The sequence below is a fragment of the Bombina bombina genome, chromosome 3 (genome assembly GCF_027579735.1).
Source record: "Bombina bombina isolate aBomBom1 chromosome 3, aBomBom1.pri, whole genome shotgun sequence".
Taxonomy (NCBI): Eukaryota; Metazoa; Chordata; class Amphibia; order Anura; family Bombinatoridae; genus Bombina; species Bombina bombina.
Window position 1 is genome coordinate 605,226,451 of NC_069501.1, and position 22,357 is coordinate 605,248,807.

The 22,357-nt window shown below is 42.0% G+C and overlaps 1 protein-coding gene across 1 annotated transcript in view; it reads right to left on the reverse strand.

Moving 5' to 3' along the window:
• LDLRAP1 (low density lipoprotein receptor adaptor protein 1) overlaps positions 1-22,357 on the reverse strand; it is a 161,478-nt gene that overhangs the window by 48,297 nt on the left and 90,824 nt on the right. Inside the window, exons 6-7 of the mRNA XM_053705385.1 lie at positions 10,032-10,156; positions 2,619-2,653 (exon numbers count right to left, since the gene is read on the reverse strand). Coding sequence (XP_053561360.1) covers positions 2,619-2,653; positions 10,032-10,156 — 160 coding nt within the window. The remainder of the gene's footprint in view (positions 1-2,618; positions 2,654-10,031; positions 10,157-22,357) is intronic.

Sequence of the window (22,357 nt, forward strand, 5' to 3'; positions counted from 1 at the left end):
GCTAAAAGTTATATGCATACAGTATTATCCCAGTGAAGTGCCATTCCCCAGAATACTGAAGTGTAAACATATATACATAACAGCCTGATACCAGTTGCTACTACTGCATTTAAGGCTGAACTTACATTATATCGGTATTGGCAGTATTTTCTCAGTCAATTCCATTCCTCAGAAAATAATATACTGCTACATACCTCTTTGCAGGTGAACCTGCCCGCTGTCCCCTGATCTGAAGTTTACCTCACTCCTCAGAATGGCCGAGAACAGCAAAATGAATCTTAGCTACGCCGGCTAAAATCATACAAAAAACTCAGGTAGATTCTTCTTCAAATTCTACCTGAGAAGGAACAACACACTCCGGTGCTGTTTTAAAATAACAAACTTTTGATTGAAGATATAAAAACTAAGTATAATCACCACAGTCCTCTCACACATCCTATCTATTAGTTGGGTGCAAGAGAATGACTGGGTGTGATGTAGAGGGGAGGAGCTATATAGCAGCTCTGCTTGGGTGATCCTCTTGCACTTCCTGTTGGGGAGGAGTTAATATCCCAGAAGTAATGATGACCCGTGGACTGACTACACTTAACAGGAGAAATATATATCCCTCTGAGCTCAAAGAATATATGTGGTAAAGTAAGCTAGCCAAAGGCATTCCTACTGGATTCTACCATGAGATAGAATTGCCTCCAAACAGTTACCACAAAAAGCTAGTACTGGGAATGTTATTAGTAAAAGGTTTCAAAGCATGTCCTGGAGTAAAAGCCAAATAAATGCCCAGGAAGTTTCCTGCACTAAATGTTAATATAGTTATCCTTTTTTTTAAAAAAAAAAAAAAAAATCTTGCACATCTTCATTTTCACCTACCAGCAGAGGCAAAAACAAGACTGATTACTTTAGAGGGGGGAGGGCTTCTATAAAGCTCAGGTTTGGAAATCTTTGCCTCCTAGTGGCAGGAAAGGTAATCCCCATGAGCAATAGATTGTGGACTCTTATCACCTACATAAAATAAATTAGGTTTTGTTTGGAGAGGAGGAAGACCAGATGTTGCACCACCACCCTACAAACAAGGTGTGAGGGAAAAATACAAAAAGCTTGTTTCAGAAATTAAGAAAGCTGTTCTGGAACCAATGCATATATGGACAATTAAAAAGATTAGCAAAGGCTTTTTTTAAAAAAAAGCACAATAAGCACAAAGACTAGTGTGAGCTATGCTTTAGAAGGTACAGAAAAAAAAAGAAAAAAAAATCACAGGGCTGAAATCTAGCTACACCCAGGTAGAACACTGGCTGGTATGAGCATCCTCATATTGTTTGAGAGAATTAAAAGCATGTTTAGTGTTTATAATGGGTCTATATAATGGAAGTCCCTCCCCCTCTGTACACTGTATGGATGCTTCCCTCTGCAAGACCATTTAACTGTACTTTAAAAAGGGACATCAACTTGTTATGTTAATTTCTGCATAAATTGTAAAAAAAAATAAATTCCTTGTAATAAGTGAAATATATTTGCAATATTTTTTAAATAACTAAACCACCACCTGTTTGACATATTTGTAAAAGCAAATCCAGACTTACAACTGATGTAGCCACTTCAGCTAAAAGGCAGCAATGCAATAACTAATCGATATTGATTAGGTCAATTAGGGATACAGAAAATTTAGGACTTACATTTTATATTACATTTGAAAATCGCTCCATATCAGCTTAAATTTAAGCACATTTATTTTTATTTTTTTATAAAGGGACCGTAGACACCTTGAGATTTTTATATAAAGGTTTAGTTATTCATAATGACATGGACTTTGTAATATATATATATATATATATATATATATATAAACCTCACGTAATTTAGCGTTGAAAATTAAGGGGCATTTAAAGTTTTGATATTTATAAATTGCTTGACAACTTCAAGGAAAACCCTGCAACATGTGTACACAATTTTACTTAATACTAACTTTGGCAGTTGCTTGCCTTGATTATAGATGAAAGCCCAGATTGGCTCCTCCAACTAGGGTAAAATGTGGAGTGTGGCTATATAAACAAAATCCACAGAATTCCCCTCCTGATCACTAGGAGGCAAAAGACACCAGGTAAGCATTTTTTTTATTTTTAAATCAGATGGTGAGAGCCTACGAGTTGTGGGAATATATACCCAAGCACTGAAGCTTGAGACTACCAAGTGTTAAAACCAAAAGGCCCAAGTAGTGACAACTGCTCTAGTAGAATGAGCAATAATATTTGGTCGTGGGGAAAAACTTCCCTTAAGCAAAAAATCTTGTGACATCCACATATTTGAGAGCCTCACATCACTGCTCATCAAGGAGGCAAAAGAAAATGACTGAAGATCATGGGAAATGGGATTTAAAGCTGTAATGTGTTGAGGCGTTTTGTTCCCTACAAGTGGTCAGGAGGGGGATTCCCACATGTGATGCGTAACTCACCATCTGATGAAAGAAAATGCTAATACTTGGCTGATTTATTATTCTATAGCAACAAAAGATAAAAGGTCTGGCAATTACATGGTGTTTACTGTCCCTTTTAGTCTTGGGTACATCTGACAAATAGGATCTGGTGACTACTGCTATCAGCATTGACAACGAAAGATAAAATTACCTTGAAAATGCTTCATCCAGTCCATCATCTAATTCCTAAGAAACAAATAAAACAATTTTAAAAAGGAATAATTTTAATGTTACGAAAGTGCAGGTTCAAATCTTTAAATAATTGCAGTATTATCCCCAACAGCTTTCAGCTTTATATTATGATCTGTTAATATACTATTGTATATTACTAATACTAATGATAGACTGAAAATTTGCATTGATGGGGAAAAAAATAAAAAAAAAATAAAGCCACCACATCAGAAATTCCCCATTACTAGCTTTTTCTCCCAAAAGTGCAACAGAACTCGAAAAGATAGTAAAAATGAAAGAAGTCTCCTTAAGTTTAAAAGTTCTTATCTTTAAAAAGGGGAAGGACAACCCCAAACACTACCTTTAGGTGGCTATATGACCCTGTCAGATTCCATTTTTATGAAAGCATTGACAAATATGAAGGGAGCATTGCTTGGCAAGTGCTACTTTGACATCCAATTGCTAGTGCGATAGATTTATTACACATTGCCTTACATAGGTCTTCAGAACTATCTACGCGGAATTGCCTTAGTAAAATATGTGGTCCCTGTGAGGCGCCTTCATCATTTGAGGTTACAACAATATAAAATAAATCCACAGGAATCCTTTGTATATATTTTTTGCATCACAAACCCGTTCATTGGTCTGCCTAAAGTCTCTTCTCTGGATGAGAGAAATACAAAACTACTTTGTCAGGATAGAGAACAAACAAACAAACCTAACTTGCATGCGAGTTAAATATATGTACTTGCTTTCAAAAGTAAAAAAACTTTAGGCTAAAAAAAAAAAATTAAGTGACTGAATAGTTCAGAAAATAAAGCTAAATAGTTTAACCCTTCCCCATTTTTAAAAAAAGTCTAAAAATTATACTCCATGGCTACCCTAGAAAGTAACCCTCTTACTACCAATTACACTAATTTGTCATAACCAGCTAGTTTTATTTTCAATGGTTCAACAAGCAAATCAAAGCCACAATAAACATGTTATGAAACCGTTTAATGCCTATTCATAGTAGAGTTTAAAGAGTACTTGTACAGTTATAAAATGTTTGTGGCATGGGGACCTATCTAAACAGGGTAAAGAAACTGGAATGGTTTGTTCCATGGCACAAAAAAAAAAAATGCAGCCATAGAGATATGGAGGTTTGAGTTTTTAGATTTAACACCAGAAATACTTTATGGATATCATGCATACTTATTCCATTACTGTCTACTGTTAGAAGGTTGAGTACAAGCTGCCATGAACCTAACTTTGTGAGAACCAGAAACGCTTTAAAGTAGAAGCCTACTTACAATATTGAGGCAGAACCTTTTAAAAAGCATTCTAATGCAAGAAGGGGGGGGGGGAAATTATATTGGGTTCATAAAATGGTTTTTAAAATAAAATGCTCTTTCACAACAAACTTTGCTCCTGTGACATTCTAAAGAAAGTGAGCCCTGTTATTTAAGTATATGCCCCACGTGACTTATTGGGTGTGTCTTATTGGTACATGACTATTAACAGTATATTAGGTTGCAAGGAAGTTGCAAGAGGACACCCACAGCAGAGCTGTCTATATAGCTCCTCCCCTAACTACCACCCCCAGTCATTCGACCGAAGACAAGAAAAAAAAAAAGGAGAAACTATAGGGTGCAGTGGTGATTAGTTTAAAAATAAAAAAAAACACCTGCCTTAAAATGACAGGGCGGGCCGTGGACTTGATACACCACAAGAGAAAGAAATCAGGTAAGCATAAATTTTGTTTTCTCTTGTAAGGTGTATCCAGTCCACGGGTTCATCCATTACTTGTGGGATACCAATACCAAAGCTTTAGGAGACGGATGAAGGGAGGGACAAGGCAGGAACTTAAACGGAAGGCACCACTGCCTGCAAGACCTTTCTCCCAAAAATAGCCTCCGAGGAAGCAAAAGTATCAAATTTGTAGAATTTAGAAAAAGTATGAAGCATAGACCAAGTTGCTGCCTTACAAATCTGTTCAGAGACCTCATTTTTAAAAGCCCATGTGGAATGAGCTGTAATTCTTTCAGGAGGTTGCTGGCCAGCAGTCTCATAAGCTAAACGGATTATACTTCTCAGCCAAAAAGAGAAGATGCCGAAGCCTTTTGGCCTCTCCTCTATCCAGAGTAGACAACAATGCAGATGTTTGACAAAAATCCTTAGTAGCTTGTAAATAAAACTTTAAAGCACGAACCACATCAAGATTGTGTAATAGACGTTCCTTCTTTGAAGGATTAGGACAGTGAAGGAACTACAATCTCCTGATTGATATTCTTATTAGATACCACCTTAGGAAGAAATCCAGGTTTGGTACGCAACACTACCTTATCTATGGAATATCAGATAAGGGGAATCACACTGTAAGGCAGATAACTCTGAAACTCTTCGAGCCGAAGAGATAGCTACCAAAAACAGAACTTTCCAAGATAAAAGCTTGATATCTATGGAATGCAGGAGTTTCAAACAGAACCCCTTGAAGAACTTTAAGAACTAAATTTAAACTCCATGGCAGAGCAACAGGTTTAAACACAGGCTTGATTCTAGCTAAAGCCTGACAAAACGCCTGAACGTCTGGAACATCTGCCAGACGCTTGTGCAGAAGAATAGACAGAGCAGAAATCTGTCCCTTTAAGGAACTAGCTGACAATCCCTTCTCCAATCCTTCTTGGAGAAGAGATAATATCCTAGGAATCCTAACTTTACTCCATGAGTAACCCTTGGATTCACACCAATGAAGATATTTACACCATATCTTATGATAGATTTTCCTGGTGACAGGCTTTCGAGCCTGAATTAAGGTATCAATGACCGACTCGGAGAAACCACGTTTTGATAAAATAAAGCGTTCAATCTCCAAGCAGTCAGACACAGAGATATTAGATTTGGATGTTTGAATGGACCTTGGAGTAGAAGGTCCTGCCTCAGCGGCAGAGTCCATGGTGGAAGGGATGACATGTCCACCAGATCTGCATACCAAGTCCTGCGTGGCAACGCAGGTGCTATCAAAATCACCAAAGCTCTCTCCTGCTTGATCTTGGCAATCAGACGAGGGAGGAGAGGAAATGGTGGGAACACAAGCCAGGCTGAAGGACCAGGGCACTGCTAGAGCATCTATCAGCGCTGCCTGGGGATCCCTTGACCTGGACCCGTAACAGAGAAGCTTGGCGTTCTGACGAGACGCCATCAGATCCACTTCTGGTTTGCCCCATAGTTGAATCAGCTGGGCAAATACCTCCGGATGGAGCTCCCACTCCCCCAGATGAAAAGTCTGCCGACTTAGAAAATCCGCCTCCCAGTTCTCTACTCCTGGGATATGGATAGCCGAGAGATGGCAAGAGTGAACCTCTGCCCATAGAATTCTCTTTGAAACCTCCAACATTGCCAGGGGGCTTCTTTTCCCCCCCTGATGGTTGATATAGGCTACAGTCATGATATTGTCTGACTGAAATCTGATGAACCTGACCGCAGCTAGTTGAGGCCAAGCCAGAAGAGCATTGAATATCGCTCAGTTCCAGAATGTTTATCGGAAAGAGGGCTTCCTCCCGAGTCCACGAACCCTGAGCCTTCAGGGAGTTAGACTGCACCCCAGCCCAGAAGGCTGGCATCTGTCGTGACTATTGTCCACACTGGCCTGCGGAAACTCCCCTGGACAGATGGACCCGAGAGAACCACCTGAGAAGAGAATCTCTGGTCTCTTGATCCAGATTTAGCAGAGGGGACAAATCTGTGTAATCCCCATTCCACTGATTGAGCATGCAAAGTTGCAGTGTTCTGAGATGTAGGCGGGCAAAACGGAACTGTCCATTGCCGTTATCATTAGGCCGATTACTTCCATACACTGAGCCACCGACGGCCGAGAAGTGGAATGAAGAGCATGGCAGGAAGTTAGAAGCTTTGATAACCTGACCTCTGTTAGAAAAATTCTCATTTCTACTGAATCTATCAGTGTTCCTAGGAAGGAAACTTGTGAGAGGGGAGAGAGAACTCTTTTCTTCGTTCACCTTCCACCCGTGAGACCTCAGAAAAGCCAGAACAATGTCCGTACGGGACTTGGCGATTTGAAAAGTCGACGCCAGTATCAGAATGTCATCTAGGTAAGGAGCCAGTAGGGACCCTAGAACCTTCGTAAAGATTCTTGGTGCCGTGGCTAACCCGAAGGGAAGAGCCACAAACTGGTAATGCCTGTCTAAGAAGGCGAACCTGAGGAACTGATGATGATCTCTGAATCGGAATGTGGAGATAAGCATCCTTTAAGTCCACGGTAGTCATATATTGACCCTCCTGGATCATAGGGAGGATGGTTCGAATAGTCTCCATCTTGAAGGATGGGACCCTGAGAAATTTGTTTAGGATCTTGAGATCCAAGATTGGTCTTAAAGTTCCCTCTTTTTTGGGAACTATAAACAGATTTGAATAGAAGCCCTGCCCCTGTTCCTCCCTTGGAACTGGGTGGATCACTCCCATAACCAGCAGGTCTTTAACACAATGTAAGAATGCCTCTCTCTTTATCTGGTTTACAGATAATTGTGAGAGATGAAATCTCCCCTTTAGAGATGAAGCTTTGAAGTCCAGAAGATACAATCTCTAATGCCCAGGGATCCTGGACGTCTCTTGCCCAAGCCTGGGGTAAGAGAGTCTGCCCCCCACTAGATCCGGTCCTGGATCGGGGGCTACTCCTTCATGCTGTCTTCGAGGCAGCCGCAGGTTTCTTGGCCTGCTTCCCCTTGTTCCAAGCCTGGTTAGGTCTCCAGACTGGTTTGGACTGGGCGAAATTTCCCTCTTGTTTTGCATTAGTTAACTGAAGCTGCGCCACTCTTGAAGTTTCGAAAGGAACAAAAATTATTCTGTTTGGTCCTTAACTTATTGGACCTATTCTGAGGAAGGGTGTGACCTTTTCCTCCAGTAATATCAGAAATGATCTCCTTCAGACCGGGCCCGAATAGGGTCTGTCCCTTGAAGGGGATGTTAAGAAGCTTAGACTTTGAAGTAACATCTGCTGACCAGGACTTAAGCCATAGCGCCCTACGCACCAAAATGGCAAAACCTGAATTCTTAGCCGTTAGCTTGGCTAAATGAAATGGCGTCAGAAATTGAGTTCGCTAACTTAAGAGCTTTAATCCTGTCTAGAATATCGTCTAACGGGGTCTCCACCTGTAGAGCCTCCTCAAGAGACTCAAACCAAAAAGTTGCTGCAGCAGTAACTGGGGCAATGCATGCAAGAGGCTGGAGAATAAAACCTTGATGTATAAAAATTTTCTTAAGGAGACCCAATTTTTTTATCCATAGGATCTAGGAAAGCACAACTGTCCTCGACGGGGATAGTTGTACGCTTAGCTAGGGTGGAGACTGCTCCCTCCACCTTAGGACCGTCTGCCACGAGTCCCGTATGGTGGCATCTATTGGAAACATCTTTTTAAAAGCAGGAGGGGGAGAGAACGGCACACCTGGTCTATCCCATTCCTTAGTAATTTCCGAAAACCTCTTCTTAGGGACTGAAAAATCAGTGTAAAAAGGCACTGCAAAGTATTTGTCCATTTTACTCAATTTCTCTGGAACAATGACGGGGTCACAGTCATCCAGAGTCGCTAAAACCTCCCTAAGCAATAAGCGGAGGTGTTCAAGCGTAAATTTAAACGCTGTCATCTCAGAATCAGACTGAAGTAACGCCTTCCCTGAGTCTGAAATGTCACCCACAGATAGAAGCTCACCTGCCTCGGCTTCTGAGCATTGTGAGGGTATATCAGACACGGGCAATAAAGCGTCAGAAAGCTCTGTATTAATTCTAGCCCCAAAGCCGTCTCGCTTTCCTTGTGCCCTGGCAGTTTGGAGAATACCTCTGTGAGGGTAGCATTCATAACTGCCGCCATGCCCTGTAAGGTAAAAGAATTAGACGCGCTAGATGTACTTGGCGTCACTTGAGCGGGAGTTATATGTTCTGACACATTGGGAGAGCTAGATGGCATAATCTCCCTCTTTTTGGTCAGAGAATCCCCTGGAGATAAATCTTTAAGCGCCATAATATGGTCTTTATAGTTTATAGAAATTTCAGTACATTTGGTACACATTCTAAGAGGGGGTTCCACAATGGCTTCCAAAAATATTGAACAAGGAGTTTCCTCTATGTCAGACATGTTTAACAGACTAGTAATGAGACAAGCAAGCTTGGAAAACACTTTAATAAAGGTGAAACAGCAATTAAACAAAAACGTTACTCTGCCTTTAAGAGTGAAAAAATAGTGAAAAAATACAGTAAAATCTTTGAAATTTTTACAGTATGTGTAAGGGACTAAAGCAACATTGCACCCACTTGCAAATGGATGATTAACCCCTTAGGCCCCAAACCGGATTGAAAAACGTTAAAAAAAAAATGTAATCAATTGAGCACCATGCCACAGCTCTGCTGAGGCTCCTACCTGCCCTTAAATACGATTTTGTGCAGAAATAACCCCTTTGAAATGGTTCTCAGATGCCAGAGAACTCTTCTAGGGAAGCTGGATGTCAGTCTGTATTAAAACTGCACAGTTAGAGTGCTAAAATAGGCCCCTCCCACCATGTACTGATGTCAGAGGGGCCTTAAGAAAATACTCCTGGGAGTATCTGACTAGCCATGTGGAAACTAGGCCCCAAATAAAGACTTCTCCCTCAGAGAAAAAAACATCCTATTTATGAAATCATGTGAACGTTTTGTCACTAATATGAATATTAACATGAGTATTACCCTGTTTGTAAGCATGATCCCAGTCGCTGTTAAATCACTGCATCAGGCTTACCTCAAATATACAAGGCTCTGTCAGCATTTTCTAGAACTTATTCCTCTCTAGAAATAAAAAGACTGAACATACCTCAAAGCAGGTAATCTGCAGGCCGTTCCCCCAACTGACGTTTTCCCATATTCATCAGTTATGTGTGAGAACAGCAATGGACCTTAGTTACAAACCGCTAAGATCATCAAATCTCCAGGCAGAATTTTTCTTCTAATTTCTGCCTGAGAGAAAAACAGTACAACGCCGGTACCGTTTTAAAAATAACAAACTCTTGATTGAAGGTAAAACTACACTAAGTCACCACATATCTCTTGATACTTCCTTTGTTGAGAGTTGCAAGAGAATGACTGGGGGTGGCAGTTAGGGGACGAGCTATATAGACAGCTCTGGTGTGGGTGTCCTCTTGCAACTTCCTGTTGGGAAGGAGAATATCCCACAAGTAATGGATGAACCCGTGGACTGGATACACCACAAGAGAAAAAAAAAAGACCACCCTACTAAAAGCTTTAATGCATTTTTCCTATCAGTGTTAGTGAAATACGGGGGGGGGGGGGATGGGCGCAGAACGCACTACAGAATGTAAAACCATTAATAGCTTTTACAAAGAAGAGTATATGATCAATTACACCTACCCACACAATGTTATTGTTTTCTGTGGAGGCATCTTGTTGAAAAAGGTCTTCAAAATGATTGTCACTGGTATTAAATATATCTAGCTCTTTCACGCCATCTTCTAAATCCAGTAAGTTACTTGTAGCTATAAAAATAAAATGGGTTACTTACACCGCTCAGAAACATCTGCAACAGATTGCACTGATAGTTAACACTCTTTAATGTTTTACCATGAGGAATGCTAACAAAATGGGATATTGGCAAATAAAATGTTTGGCCACCACTTTAAAGGGACATAATATACATATTCTAAAATCACTTGAAAGTGATGCAGCATAACTAAAAAGCTGACATGAAAATATCACCTGAACATCTATGTAAAAAGGAGAGATTTTACCTCCATTTCTTCAGCTCACCAGAGTAAGTGCTCTAATAACTGTTATACTTCAAGCTGCTGTCCAGCTGGGGAATGAATACTATGGGAATTTAGGTAAATTCCTTTTTTACATAGATATATTCAGGTGATATTTTCTAGTCTGCTTTCTACAGCTATGTTTTACCACTTTTAAGTGCTTTAACATTTGGGTATACTGTCCCTTTAAGTGGGCCATGAACTTATTCAAAAGGAACATGGGATTCTAAACAACTTTTCAATTTTCTATTGTCTAAACGCGACTCAGTATCTTTGAATCCTTTGAAAAGTATACCTAGGTAGGCTTGTGAGAAGCAATGCATTACTGGCAGCTGCACATATGCCTCTAGTCATTGGCTCACCCAATGTGTTCAGCTATCAGTATAGCAATGCTGCTTCAACAAAGGATACCAAGAGAAGGAAGAAAATTGGAAAGTTTTATTAAATTGCATGTTCTGTCTAAATCATGGAGGGGGGGGAGATAGTTTTTTTATGTCCCTTTAAAATCTGGAGTGGAAGCAAACGGATACCACACTGGAAAGATATCTGCCCACATGGATTTGTACCAAGAAAGGTAAAAATGTTTTGGCAGGATACTCGTATGCATCAATAAGGTCAGATTAAATACAAATGCTCAGGGCAACGTTTAGCTTAGCCATAGTGATTATAAGAGGTTACAAGCCCGTTTCAAATCTGAAATGAAAAGGTTTGTGGGCATACGCAGCATAAGGAATATAGCATGAGCAGTTATTTTTTGTGTCTAGGACACAATGCAGGCTTCTGCAGCAGAGGAGAGGGATCACATCCCCTTAAAAAGGGATCTCATGTCCCTCCATATGTGCAAGGGCAGATTGTCTCTGAAAGATGGTTCCCCATCAGCACCACAAGCTATAAGGAGGAGCCTCAGGACATGTTAGAAATTCAAGAGGGCAAAAAACAAAAACAAACCAAAAAACCCCCCCAAAAAAACAACTTTAAAGGGACATGAAACCCAATTTTTTTCTCTCATGATTTAGAAAGAGCATACAATTATAAACAACTTTCTAATTTACTTCTATTATCTAATTTGCTTCATTCTCTTGATATTCTTTGCTTGAAAGCATATCTAGATATGCTTAGTAGCTGCACATAGATGCCTCCTGTGATTGGTTCACCGTGTGCATTGTTATTTCTTCATTACAGTATATCTAAAGAAAGAAGAAAATTAGGTAATAGAAGTAAATTGGAATGTTGTTTAAAAACATAATTTATGTAAGAACTTACCTGATAAATTCATTTCTTTCATATTAGCAAGAGTCCATGAGCTAGTGACGTATGGGATATACATTCCTACCAGGAGGGGCAAAGTTTCCCAAACCTTAAAATGCCTATAAATACACCCCTCGCCACACCCACAATTCAGTTTAACGAATAGCCAAGAAGTGGGGTGATAAGAAAAAAAGTGCGAAAGCATATAAAATAAGGAATTGGAATAATTGTGCTTTATACAAAATCATAACCACCACAAAAAAAGGGCGGGCCTCATGGACTCTTGCTAATATGAAAGAAATGAATTTATCAGGTAAGTTCTTACATAAATTATGTTTTCTTTCATGTAATTAGCAAGAGTCCATGAGCTAGTGACGTATGGGATAATGACTACCCAAGAAGTGGATCTTTCCACACAAGAGTCACTAGAGAGGGAGGGATAAAATAAAGACAGCCAATTCCTGCTGAAAAAAATCCACACCCAAAATAAAGTTTAACGAAAAACATAAGCAGAAGATTCAAACTGAAACCGCTGCCTGAAGTACTTTTCTACCAAAGACTGCTTCAGAAGAAGAAAATACATCAAAATGGTAGAATTTAGTAAAAGTATGCAAAGAGGACCAAGTAGCTGCTTTGCAGATCTGGTCAACCGAAGCTTCATTCCTAAACGCCCAGGAAGTAGAAACTGACCTAGTAGAATAAGCTGTAATTCTCTGAGGCGGAGTTTTACCCGACTCAACAGGCAAGATGAATTAAAGATTTCAACCAAGATGCCAAAGAAATGGCAGAAGCTTTCTGGCCTTTTCTAGAACCGGAAAAGATAACAAATAGACTAGAAGTCTTACGAAAAGATTTTGTAGCTTCAACATAATATTTCAAAGCTCTAACATCTAAAGAATGCAACGATTTCTCCTTACTTGTGGGATATTCTCTTCCCCAACAGGAAATGGCAAAGAGCCCAGCAAAGCTGGTCACATGATCCCTCCTAGGCTCCGCCTACCCCAGTCATTCGACCGACGTTAAGGAGGAATATTTGCATAGGAGAAACCATATGGTACCGTGGTGACTAGTTAAAGAAAATAAAATATCAGACCTGATTAAAAAAACCAGGGCGGGCCGTGGACCGGACACACCGTTGGAGAAAGAAATTTATCAGTTAAACATAAATTCTGTTTTCTCCAACATAGGTGTGTCCGGTCCACGGCGTCATCCTTACTTGTGGGAACCAATACCAAAGCTTTAGGACACGGATGAAGGGAGGGAGCAAATCAGGTCACCTAAATGGAAGGCACCACGGCTTGCAAAACCTTTCTCCCAAAAATAGCCTCAGAAGAAGCAAAAGTATCAAACTTGTAAAATTTGGTAAAAGTGTGCAGTGAAGACCAAGTCGCTGCCCTACATATCTGATCAACAGAAGCCTCGTTCTTGAAGGCCCATGTGGAAGCCACAGCCCTAGTGGAATGAGCTGTGATTCTTTCGGGAGGCTGCCGTCCGGCAGTCTCGTAAGCCAATCTGATGATGCTTTTAATCCAAAAAGAGAGGTAGAAGTTGCTTTTTGACCTCTCCTTTTACCTGAATAAACAACAAACAAGGAAGATGTTTGTCTAAAATCCTTTGTAGCATCTAAATAGAATTTTAGAGCGCGAACAACATCCAAATTGTGCAACAAACGTTCCTTCTTTGAAACTGGTTTTGGACACAGAGAAGGTACGATAATCTCCTGGTTAATGTTTTTGTTAGAAACAACTTTTGGAAGAAAACCAGGTTTAGTACGTAAAACCACCTTATCTGCATGGAACACCAGATAAGGAGGAGAACACTGCAGAGCAGATAATTCTGAGACTCTTCTAGCAGAAGAAATCGCAACTAAAAACAAAACTTTCCAAGATAATAACTTAATATCAACGGAATGTAAGGGTTCAAACGGAACCCCCTGAAGAACTGAAAGAACTAAATTGAGACTCCAAGGAGGAGTCAAAGGTTTGTAAACAGGCTTGATTCTAACCAGAGCCTGAACAAAGGCTTGAACATCTGGCACAGCTGCCAGCTTTTTGTGAAGTAATACCGACAAGGCAGAAATCTGTCCCTTCAGGGAACTTGCAGATAATCCTTTTTCCAATCCTTCTTGAAGGAAGGATAGAATCCTAGGAATCTTAACCTTGTCCCAAGGGAATCCTTTAGATTCACACCAACAGATATATTTTTTCCAAATTTTGTGGTAAATCTTTCTAGTCACAGGCTTTCTGGCCTGAACAAGAGTATCGATCACAGAATCTGAGAATCCTCGCTTCGATAAAATCAAGCGTTCAATCTCCAAGCAGTCAGCTGGAGTGAAACCAGATTCGGATGTTCGAACGGACCCTGAACAAGAAGGTCTCGTCTCAAAGGTAGCTTCCAAGGTGGAGCCGATGACATATTCACCAGATCTGCATACCAAGTCCTGCGTGGCCACGCAGGAGCTATCAAGATCACCGACGCCCTCTCCTGCTTGATCCTGGCTATCAGCCTGGGGATGAGAGGAAATGGCGGGAACACATAAGCTAGTTTGAAGGTCCAAGGTGCTACTAGTGCATCCACTAGAGCCGCCTTGGGATCCCTGGATCTGGCCCCGTAGCAAGGAACTTTGAAGTTCTGACGAGAGGCCATCAGATCCATGTCTGGAATGCCCCACAGGTGAGTGACTTGGGCAAAGATTTCCGGATGGAGTTCCCACTCCCCCGGATGCAATGTCTGACGACTCAGAAAATCCGCTTCCCAATTTTCCACTCCTGGGATGTGGATAGCAGACAGGTGGCAGGAGTGAGACTCCGCCCAAAGAATAATTTTGGTTACTTCTTCCATCGCTAGGGAACTCCTTGTTCCCCCCTGATGGTTGATGTACGCAACAGTCGTCATGTTGTCTGATTGAAACCGTATGAACCTGGTCCTCGCAAGCTGGGGCCAGGCCTGGAGCGCATTGAATATCGCTCTCAGTTCCAGAATATTTATCGGTAGAAGAGATTCTTCCCGAGACCAAAGACCCTGAGCTTTCAGGGATCCCCAGACCGCGCCCCAGCCTATCAGACTGGCGTCGGTCGTGACAATGACCCACTCTGGTCTGTGGAACATCATCCCTTGAGACAGATTGTCCAGGGACAGCCACCAACGGAGTGAGTCTCTGGTCCTCTGATTTACTTGTATCTTCGGAGACAAGTCTGTATAGTCCCCATTCCACTGACTGAGCATGCACAGTTGTAATGGTCTTAGATGAATGCGCGCAAAAGGAACTATGTCCATCGCCGCCACCATCAACCCGATCACTTCCATGCACTGAGCTATGGAAGGAAGAGGAACGGACTGAAGTATCCGACAAGAGTCCAGAAGCTTTGTTTTTCTGGCCTCTGTTAGAAAGATCCTCATTTCTAAGGAGTCTATAATTGTTCCCAAGAAGGGAACCCTTGTTGACGGGGATAGAGAACTCTTTTCCACGTTCACTTTCCAGCCGTGAGATCTGAGAAAGGCCAGGACAATGTCCGTGTGAGCCTTTGCTTGAGGAAGGGACGACGCTTGAATCAGAATGTCGTCCAGGTAAGGTACTACTGCAATGCCCCTTGGTCTTAGCACCGCTAGAAGGGACCCTAGCACCTTTGTGAAAATCCTTGGAGCAGTGGCTAATCCGAAAGGAAGCGCCACGAACTGGTAATGTTTGTCCAGGAATGCAAACCTTAGGAACCGATGATGTTCCTTGTGGATAGGAATATGTAGATACGCATCCTTTAAATCCACCGTGGTCATAAATTGACCTTCCTGGATGGAAGGAAGGAAAGTTCGAATGGTTTCCATCTTGAACGATGGGACCTTGAGAAATTTGTTTAAGATCTTGAGATCTAGGATTGGTCTGAACGTTCCCTCTTTTTCGGGAACTATGAACAGATTGGAGTAGAACCCCATCCCTTGTTCTCTTAATGGAACAGGATGAATCACTCCCATTTTTAACAGGTCTTCTACACAATGTAAGAACGCCTGTCTTTTTATGTGGTCTGAAGACAACTGCGACTTGTGGAACCTCCCCCTTGGGGGAAGTCCCTTGAATTCCAGAAGATAACCCTGGGAGACTATTTCTAGCGCCCAAGGATCCAGAACATCTCTTGCCCAAGCCTGAGCGAAGAGAGAGAGTCTGCCCCCCACCAGATCCGGTCCCGGATCGGGGGCCAATATTTCATGCTGTCTTGGTAGCAGTGGCAGGTTTCTTGGCCTGCTTTCCCTTGTTCCAGCCTTGCATTGGTCTCCAAGCTGGCTTGGCCTGAGAAGTATTACCCTCTTGCTTAGAGGACGTAACACCTTGGGCTGGTCCGTTTTTACGAAAGGGACGAAAATTAGGTCTATTTTTTGCCTTGAAGGGCCGATCCTGAGGAAGGGCGTGGCCCTTACCCCCAGTGATATCAGAGATAATCTCTTTCAAGTCAGGACCAAACAGCGTTTTCCCCTTGAAAGGAATGTTTAGTAGCTTGTTCTTGGAAGACGCATCAGCCGACCAAGATTTCAACCAAAGCGCTCTGCGCGCCACAATAGCAAACCCAGAGTTCTTAGCCGCTAACTTAGCCAATTGCAAAGAGGCGTCTAGAGTGAAAGAATTAGCCAATTTGAGAGCATTGATTCTGTCCATAATCTCCTCATAAGGAGGAGAGTCACTATCGAGCACCTTAAGCAGTTCATCAAACCAGAAATATGCGGCTGTAGTGACAGGGACAATGCATGAAATGGGTTGTAGAAGGTAACCCTGCTGAACAAACATCTTTTTAAGCAAACCTTCTAATTTTTTATCCATAGGATCTTTGAAAGCACAACTATCCTCTATGGGAATAGTGGTGCGTTTGTTTAAAGTAGAAACCGCTCCCTCGACCTTGGGGACTGACTGCCATAAGTCCTTTCTGGGGTCGACCATAGGAAACAATTTTTTAAATATGGGGGGAGGGACGAAAGGAATACCGGGCCTTTCCCATTCTTTATTAACAATGTCCGCCACCCGCTTGGGTATAGGAAAAGCTTCTGGGAGCCCCGGCACCTCTAGGAACTTGTCCATTTTACATAGTTTCTCTGGGATGACTAAATTTTCACAATCATCCAGAGTGGATAATACCTCCTTAAGCAAAATGCGGAGATGTTCCAATTTAAATTTAAATGTAATCACATCAGATTCAGCCTGCTGAGAAATGTTCCCTAAATCAGTAATTTCTCCCTCAGACAAAACCTCCCTGGCCCCCTCAGATTGGGTTAGGGGCCCTTCAGAGATATTAATATCAGCGTCGTCATGCTCTTCAGTAACTAAAACAGAGCAGCCACGCTTACGCTGACAAGGGTTCATTTTGGCTAAAATGTTTTTGACAGAATTATCCATTACAGCCGTTAATTGTTGCATAGTAAGGAGTATTGGCGCGCTAGATGTACTAGGGGCCTCCTGAGTGGGCAAGACTCGTGTAGACGAAGGAGGGAATGATGCAGTACCATGCTTACTCCCCTCACTTGAGGAATCATCTTGGGCATCATTGTCATTATCACATAAATCACATTTATTTAAATGAATAGGAATTCTGGCTTCCCCACATTCAGAACACAGTCTATCTGGTAGTTCAGACATGTTAAACAGGCATAAACTTGATCAGAAAGTACAAAAAACGTTTTAAAATAAAACCGTTACTGTCACTTTAAATTTTAAACTGAACACACTTTATTACTGCAATTGCGAAAAAACATGAAGGAATTGTTCAAAATTCACCAAATTTTCACCACAGCGTCTTAAAGCCTTGAAAATATTGCACACCAATTTTGGAAGCTTTAACCCTTAAAATAACGGAACCGGAGCCGTTTTAAGCTTTAAACCCCTTTACAGTCCCTGGTATCTGCTTTGCTGAGACCCAACCAAACCCAAAGGGGAATACGATACCAAATGACGCCTTCAGAAGTCTTTTATAAGTATCAGAGCTCCTCTCACATGCGACTGCATGCCATGCCTCTCAAAAACAAGTGCGCAACACCGGCGCGAAAATGAGACTCTGCCTATGCTTTGGGAAAGCCCCTAAAGAATAAGGTGTCTAAAACAGTGCCTGCCGATATTATTAAATCAAAATACCCAGAATAAATGATTCCTCAAGGCTAAATAAGTGTTAATATCAATCGATTTAGCCCAAAAAAAGTCTACAGTTTAAATAAGCCCTTGTGAAGCCCTTATTTACAATCGTAATAAACATGGCTTACCGGATCCCATAGGGAAAATGACAGCTTCCAGCATTACATCGTCTTGTTAGAATGTGTCATACCTCAAGCAGCAAGAGACTGCAAACTGTTCCCCCAACTGAAGTTAATTGCTCTCAACAGTCCTGTGTGGAACAGCCATGGATTTTAGTTACGGTTGCTAAAATCATTTTCCTCATACAAACAGAATTCTTCATCTCTTTTCTGTTTCTGAGTAAATAGTACGTACCAGCACTATTTTAAAATAACAAACTCTTGATTGAATAATGAAAAACTACAGTTAAACACTAAAAAACTCTAAGCCATCTCCGTGGAGATGTTGCCTGTACAACGGCAAAGAGAATGACTGGGGTAGGCGGAGCCTAGGAGGGATCATGTGACCAGCTTTGCTGGGCTCTTTGCCATTTCCTGTTGGGGAAGAGAATATCCCACAAGTAAGGATGACGCCGTGGACCGGACACACCTATGTTGGAGAAAAACACTTTAAAATCCACTTCAACAGGACACGTTTTCTGTATATTTAGGAGGATATAGATAAATTATGCTTACCCGATAATTTTCTTCTCTTCAGATGGAAAGAGTCCACAGCTGCATTCATTACTTTTGGGAAAATACCCAAGCTAGAGGACAATGCTAAAATGGGAGGGAACTAAAAGCAGCCCCATCCTGAGGGCACCAGGCCTGAACCACAATCCAACAAAAATCCTGCTGCGTCTGAAGCCAAGTAAACATTTGAAAAAAAGGAAAAAAAAAAAAAAAAAAAAAAAAAAAAAAAAAAAAAAGACACCCCCCCCAGAACACTGATCCGCAGATAGTCCACAAGCCTTGCTAGAAACCGCAGAACAGACTCAACTGAGCCAATACTCCTCCAGAAAATACCATCGCCCCAAGGTCGGTCCTCAACCATACCCCCCTTACAAGAGAAAGGGGAACATTCAAAAACTCCCAAAAGGAAGAGGACATGGAGGAGCAAACAAGGATTCCTGGGAGACCCTAAACAGGGAGCAATCAGATCCAAATAAAAAAAAAAAGTAAAACCCCCAAAAAGTGAGCCAAGCTCAAAGACCCTAAAGGTTCCTGAAACAAGGGAAGGCAACAACCAGACCCCAAACTGTACAGAACCACAAGGTTGAGACCAGGAATCAGAACAGAACAATTTCTCGGAAATTACAGAGCAACCACCCCGAAAAACACTACTGAAACCACAGTCCCAAGTCGCCAGGAACTCAGAATATCGAAATATTCCCAGGCCAACACGTGCATCAACCCCAGAGAGCAACCTCTGACCACCACACACTGCAGTCATACCAGGATGACTGAAAATAAAATACACCCGTATGTGGAACAACAAGGAGCCCAGAACTTCAATGAGGCTCACCATACCTCCACACGATCTGAGGAGAAACATCTCAGATCGTGTTACAACACCAGACCAGCCCAAGTAACAGGCAGGCTTGAAGAACAGGGGAAGAGAAAAGGACCCCAACCACCAGCCCCAGATAAAAGGGCAGAATGGAAAGGACTCAGACACCCCAACAGAGCTCAGGTGCAGGTACAAAACCAGAGGACTACATCCAAGGAAAAAGGAATGCACCGCATCCCAAAACCCCAGAAACAGCCCCTAGACAGAGCCAGGATAAGACCACATAGCCTATCATTACTAAAAAGGAACGACTAACCCTCAGAGTAGGAGAAGACCGCAAGGTCAACCTCTAAGGAGAAATGGACAAAGTCCAGAGATATTGATCCGAAGGAAGAGTCCTCAAAATAGGAAAAAGTCCAAAACAACAATTTCAATAGCCCTAGAAGGGCAAGACCGCCCATAACGGCAGCAAAGAGGCCCTAAAACCTCCAAATCTTCAAGCCACGCAGGGAAGGAAACACTCAAATCCCGATGATAATCGGAACCAACAGCGTGCGACGCATTGGAACTCCAAGTCCCAAATAACCAGCTCAAGGGTTGCTGAAGACTGAACCAGTCCGATGCGCTACGGACCTTCAGAATGCTTGACACCTGAAAAACAAGTCCCCCGAACAACTTCCGTAGAAGTAAACCGTGTGATCAACAAATAGTGTATACCTCAGGACCAGCCTAACGGAACCCTGCTCATCCAAGCTCAGATTGGAAAGGATACTCAGACTATAAGAAGACTACTTCATCCCCTTATATTTAATTATGTGAGCTATTTGAAGTAGAATACTGAGAACGCCTATATCCATTAAGGATGGGATCGTCCAACAATGCCAAAATGTGCCGTAACAGAACACAAAGGTGTGCCAGTAACAAAAAGCACAGCATGCTTCCAGAGTCTCAGGAACAGTCGCTCCCCAGGAGAGATGAATGGACCACCCAATGACGGGGGTGGCGGGTTGACTGACATACTCACTCTTAAGCAGACATCTGGAAGCTGCAGATGAGAAACGTGCCACAACCTCGGGAGGGAACAAACCCCCATCCAGGGAAGGATAAGCATAATCTGGGTCACCTGCACATGTACCAACAGTAAGTGGTAGGGAACTCGCCACTTGAGGGATAGCACCCCCAGAGGTGGATCCCAAGGAATTGAGCCCTCTAGCACAGCATATGGAACATAATTGACATGTGTCATCTGGGCCGATTTGTATTCACTACAATAAGTATAATCTGAATCAGAGACCACGTCAATCTCATCACAATCCTCCATAACTGGGATATGAATACAAAAAATGGACCAAATTGGAAAAAATCTAAACGGCACCTTACACCCCCAATGGCTGGGACACTCCACACCTCCTATGCGCCAGACACCAGCGGACCAGAATTTCTGTCGCCACACGGTCAGAAATGCAGAATTGGAGAGTCAAAAACGTGACCAAGCCCGGTCACAAGGTAAGCCACACAGTCCAGAAAAGTGTGCCCAACCGCAAAGGCTGTGTCACTTCCAAGACCGTTATGTTCCACAAAACCATGAGCCTAAGTAATACTACACATAAGCAGGAGGAATCACATAACATAACCTGTTCATATAACCCCCCTTAGGATATATTAACTCTTGATTCCAAGACACAAAAAGAAGCCTCACTGAGACCCTGATTACTCTAGTTGGTCCCGCAAGGTGATAGCCTCTCGGGAAAACATTTGAAATACAACTCAATCATGCGAAAAGTAAAATTAAATTATCTTACCGGAATCTACGCCGTGGAACAGGAACACGGCCCTTCAAGTGTGGCATATAGTAGCCTCGTCTCTGCCATGGACTTGAGAAGAAAGCAGGCAGCGAAACTCAACACTGATTGCTTATGGAGCTGTTAAAAATTAGTCGGAAAGGTTTCGCAGAAAGACTCCCTCTGCATCTCCAGACTAACTTTCATCCAAGCTCTTACTGAGAGGCTGACAGGATTACTTAAAACTCATGCCGAAGAGTACTACCCTCCATAAGAGACAAATTGTAAATTTCTGACACTTCTCTGCCAACCTCCTGGGACAAAGGGCAAAGAATGACTAGGGGATGAGGGAAGTGGGGGAGGTATTTAAGCCTTTGGCTGGGGTCGCTTTGCCTCCTCCTGGTGGCCAGGTTCTGAATAACCAAAAGTAATGAATGCAGCTGTGGACCCTTTCCATTTATGAAGAAAACTACAATTTTTCAGGTGTGCTAATGATTGTGCTCATCTGACCAGCCTATACCATATTTGCCAGTTGCCTCCAGAAAGGAAGTTATGGTTCCTACTGGGTATCTATTCCCCTTTACAACTATTTAAATTCTCAATGTAATAATTACATGAGTCCCACCCACATTCTATACACAGATGGTGGTTGTATGTTATTCCCCCACTTGGTTCTTTTCCTGGATTTCTAGTTGTAACTAGAGGCTGATGGATTACTGGTTATGTAAATAGAGTAAAGCTCTGGAAAGTAGGTGTTTTTGCCACCTCCTAGTGGACAGGAAATACACATTCTGTGAACTCTCACCATTATGAAAGAAATCAGGTAACGAAATATCTTGTTACATATTCAATAAATATATTACCCGTGGGTTAACATGCACTCAAAGCTCAGTTCCATAAATACTTTTTGGACTTTTTAATCCTCTGTACATTGACACCAATCTAAACTTACCCTGTTAGAGAAAGACTCATGTGAGAATGAGTATTTGAAATCCCCACAAAATTACCTTTGAGAAACAACCAACCACAACCCCCAGTCTGTGAGTTTCTGCTAAAGGGAAAAAGGAGGAGGAGCTTGAGCCAAGATGTTGTCCAGTTATGGAAACACTGCAATACCCTGAGTTCTGATCAAAGACAAAAAGGGCACCCAGAACATTTGTGAAAATTCTTGGAACTGTAGCCAGATCAAATGGTAGAGCAACAACCTGAAAATGCTTGTCCAGAAAGGCAAAAAAATAAACTGGAAATGCTCTCTGAATTGGAACATGAAGGCAAGCATTTTTTTAAAAGCTATTGTGGCCATAAACTGAC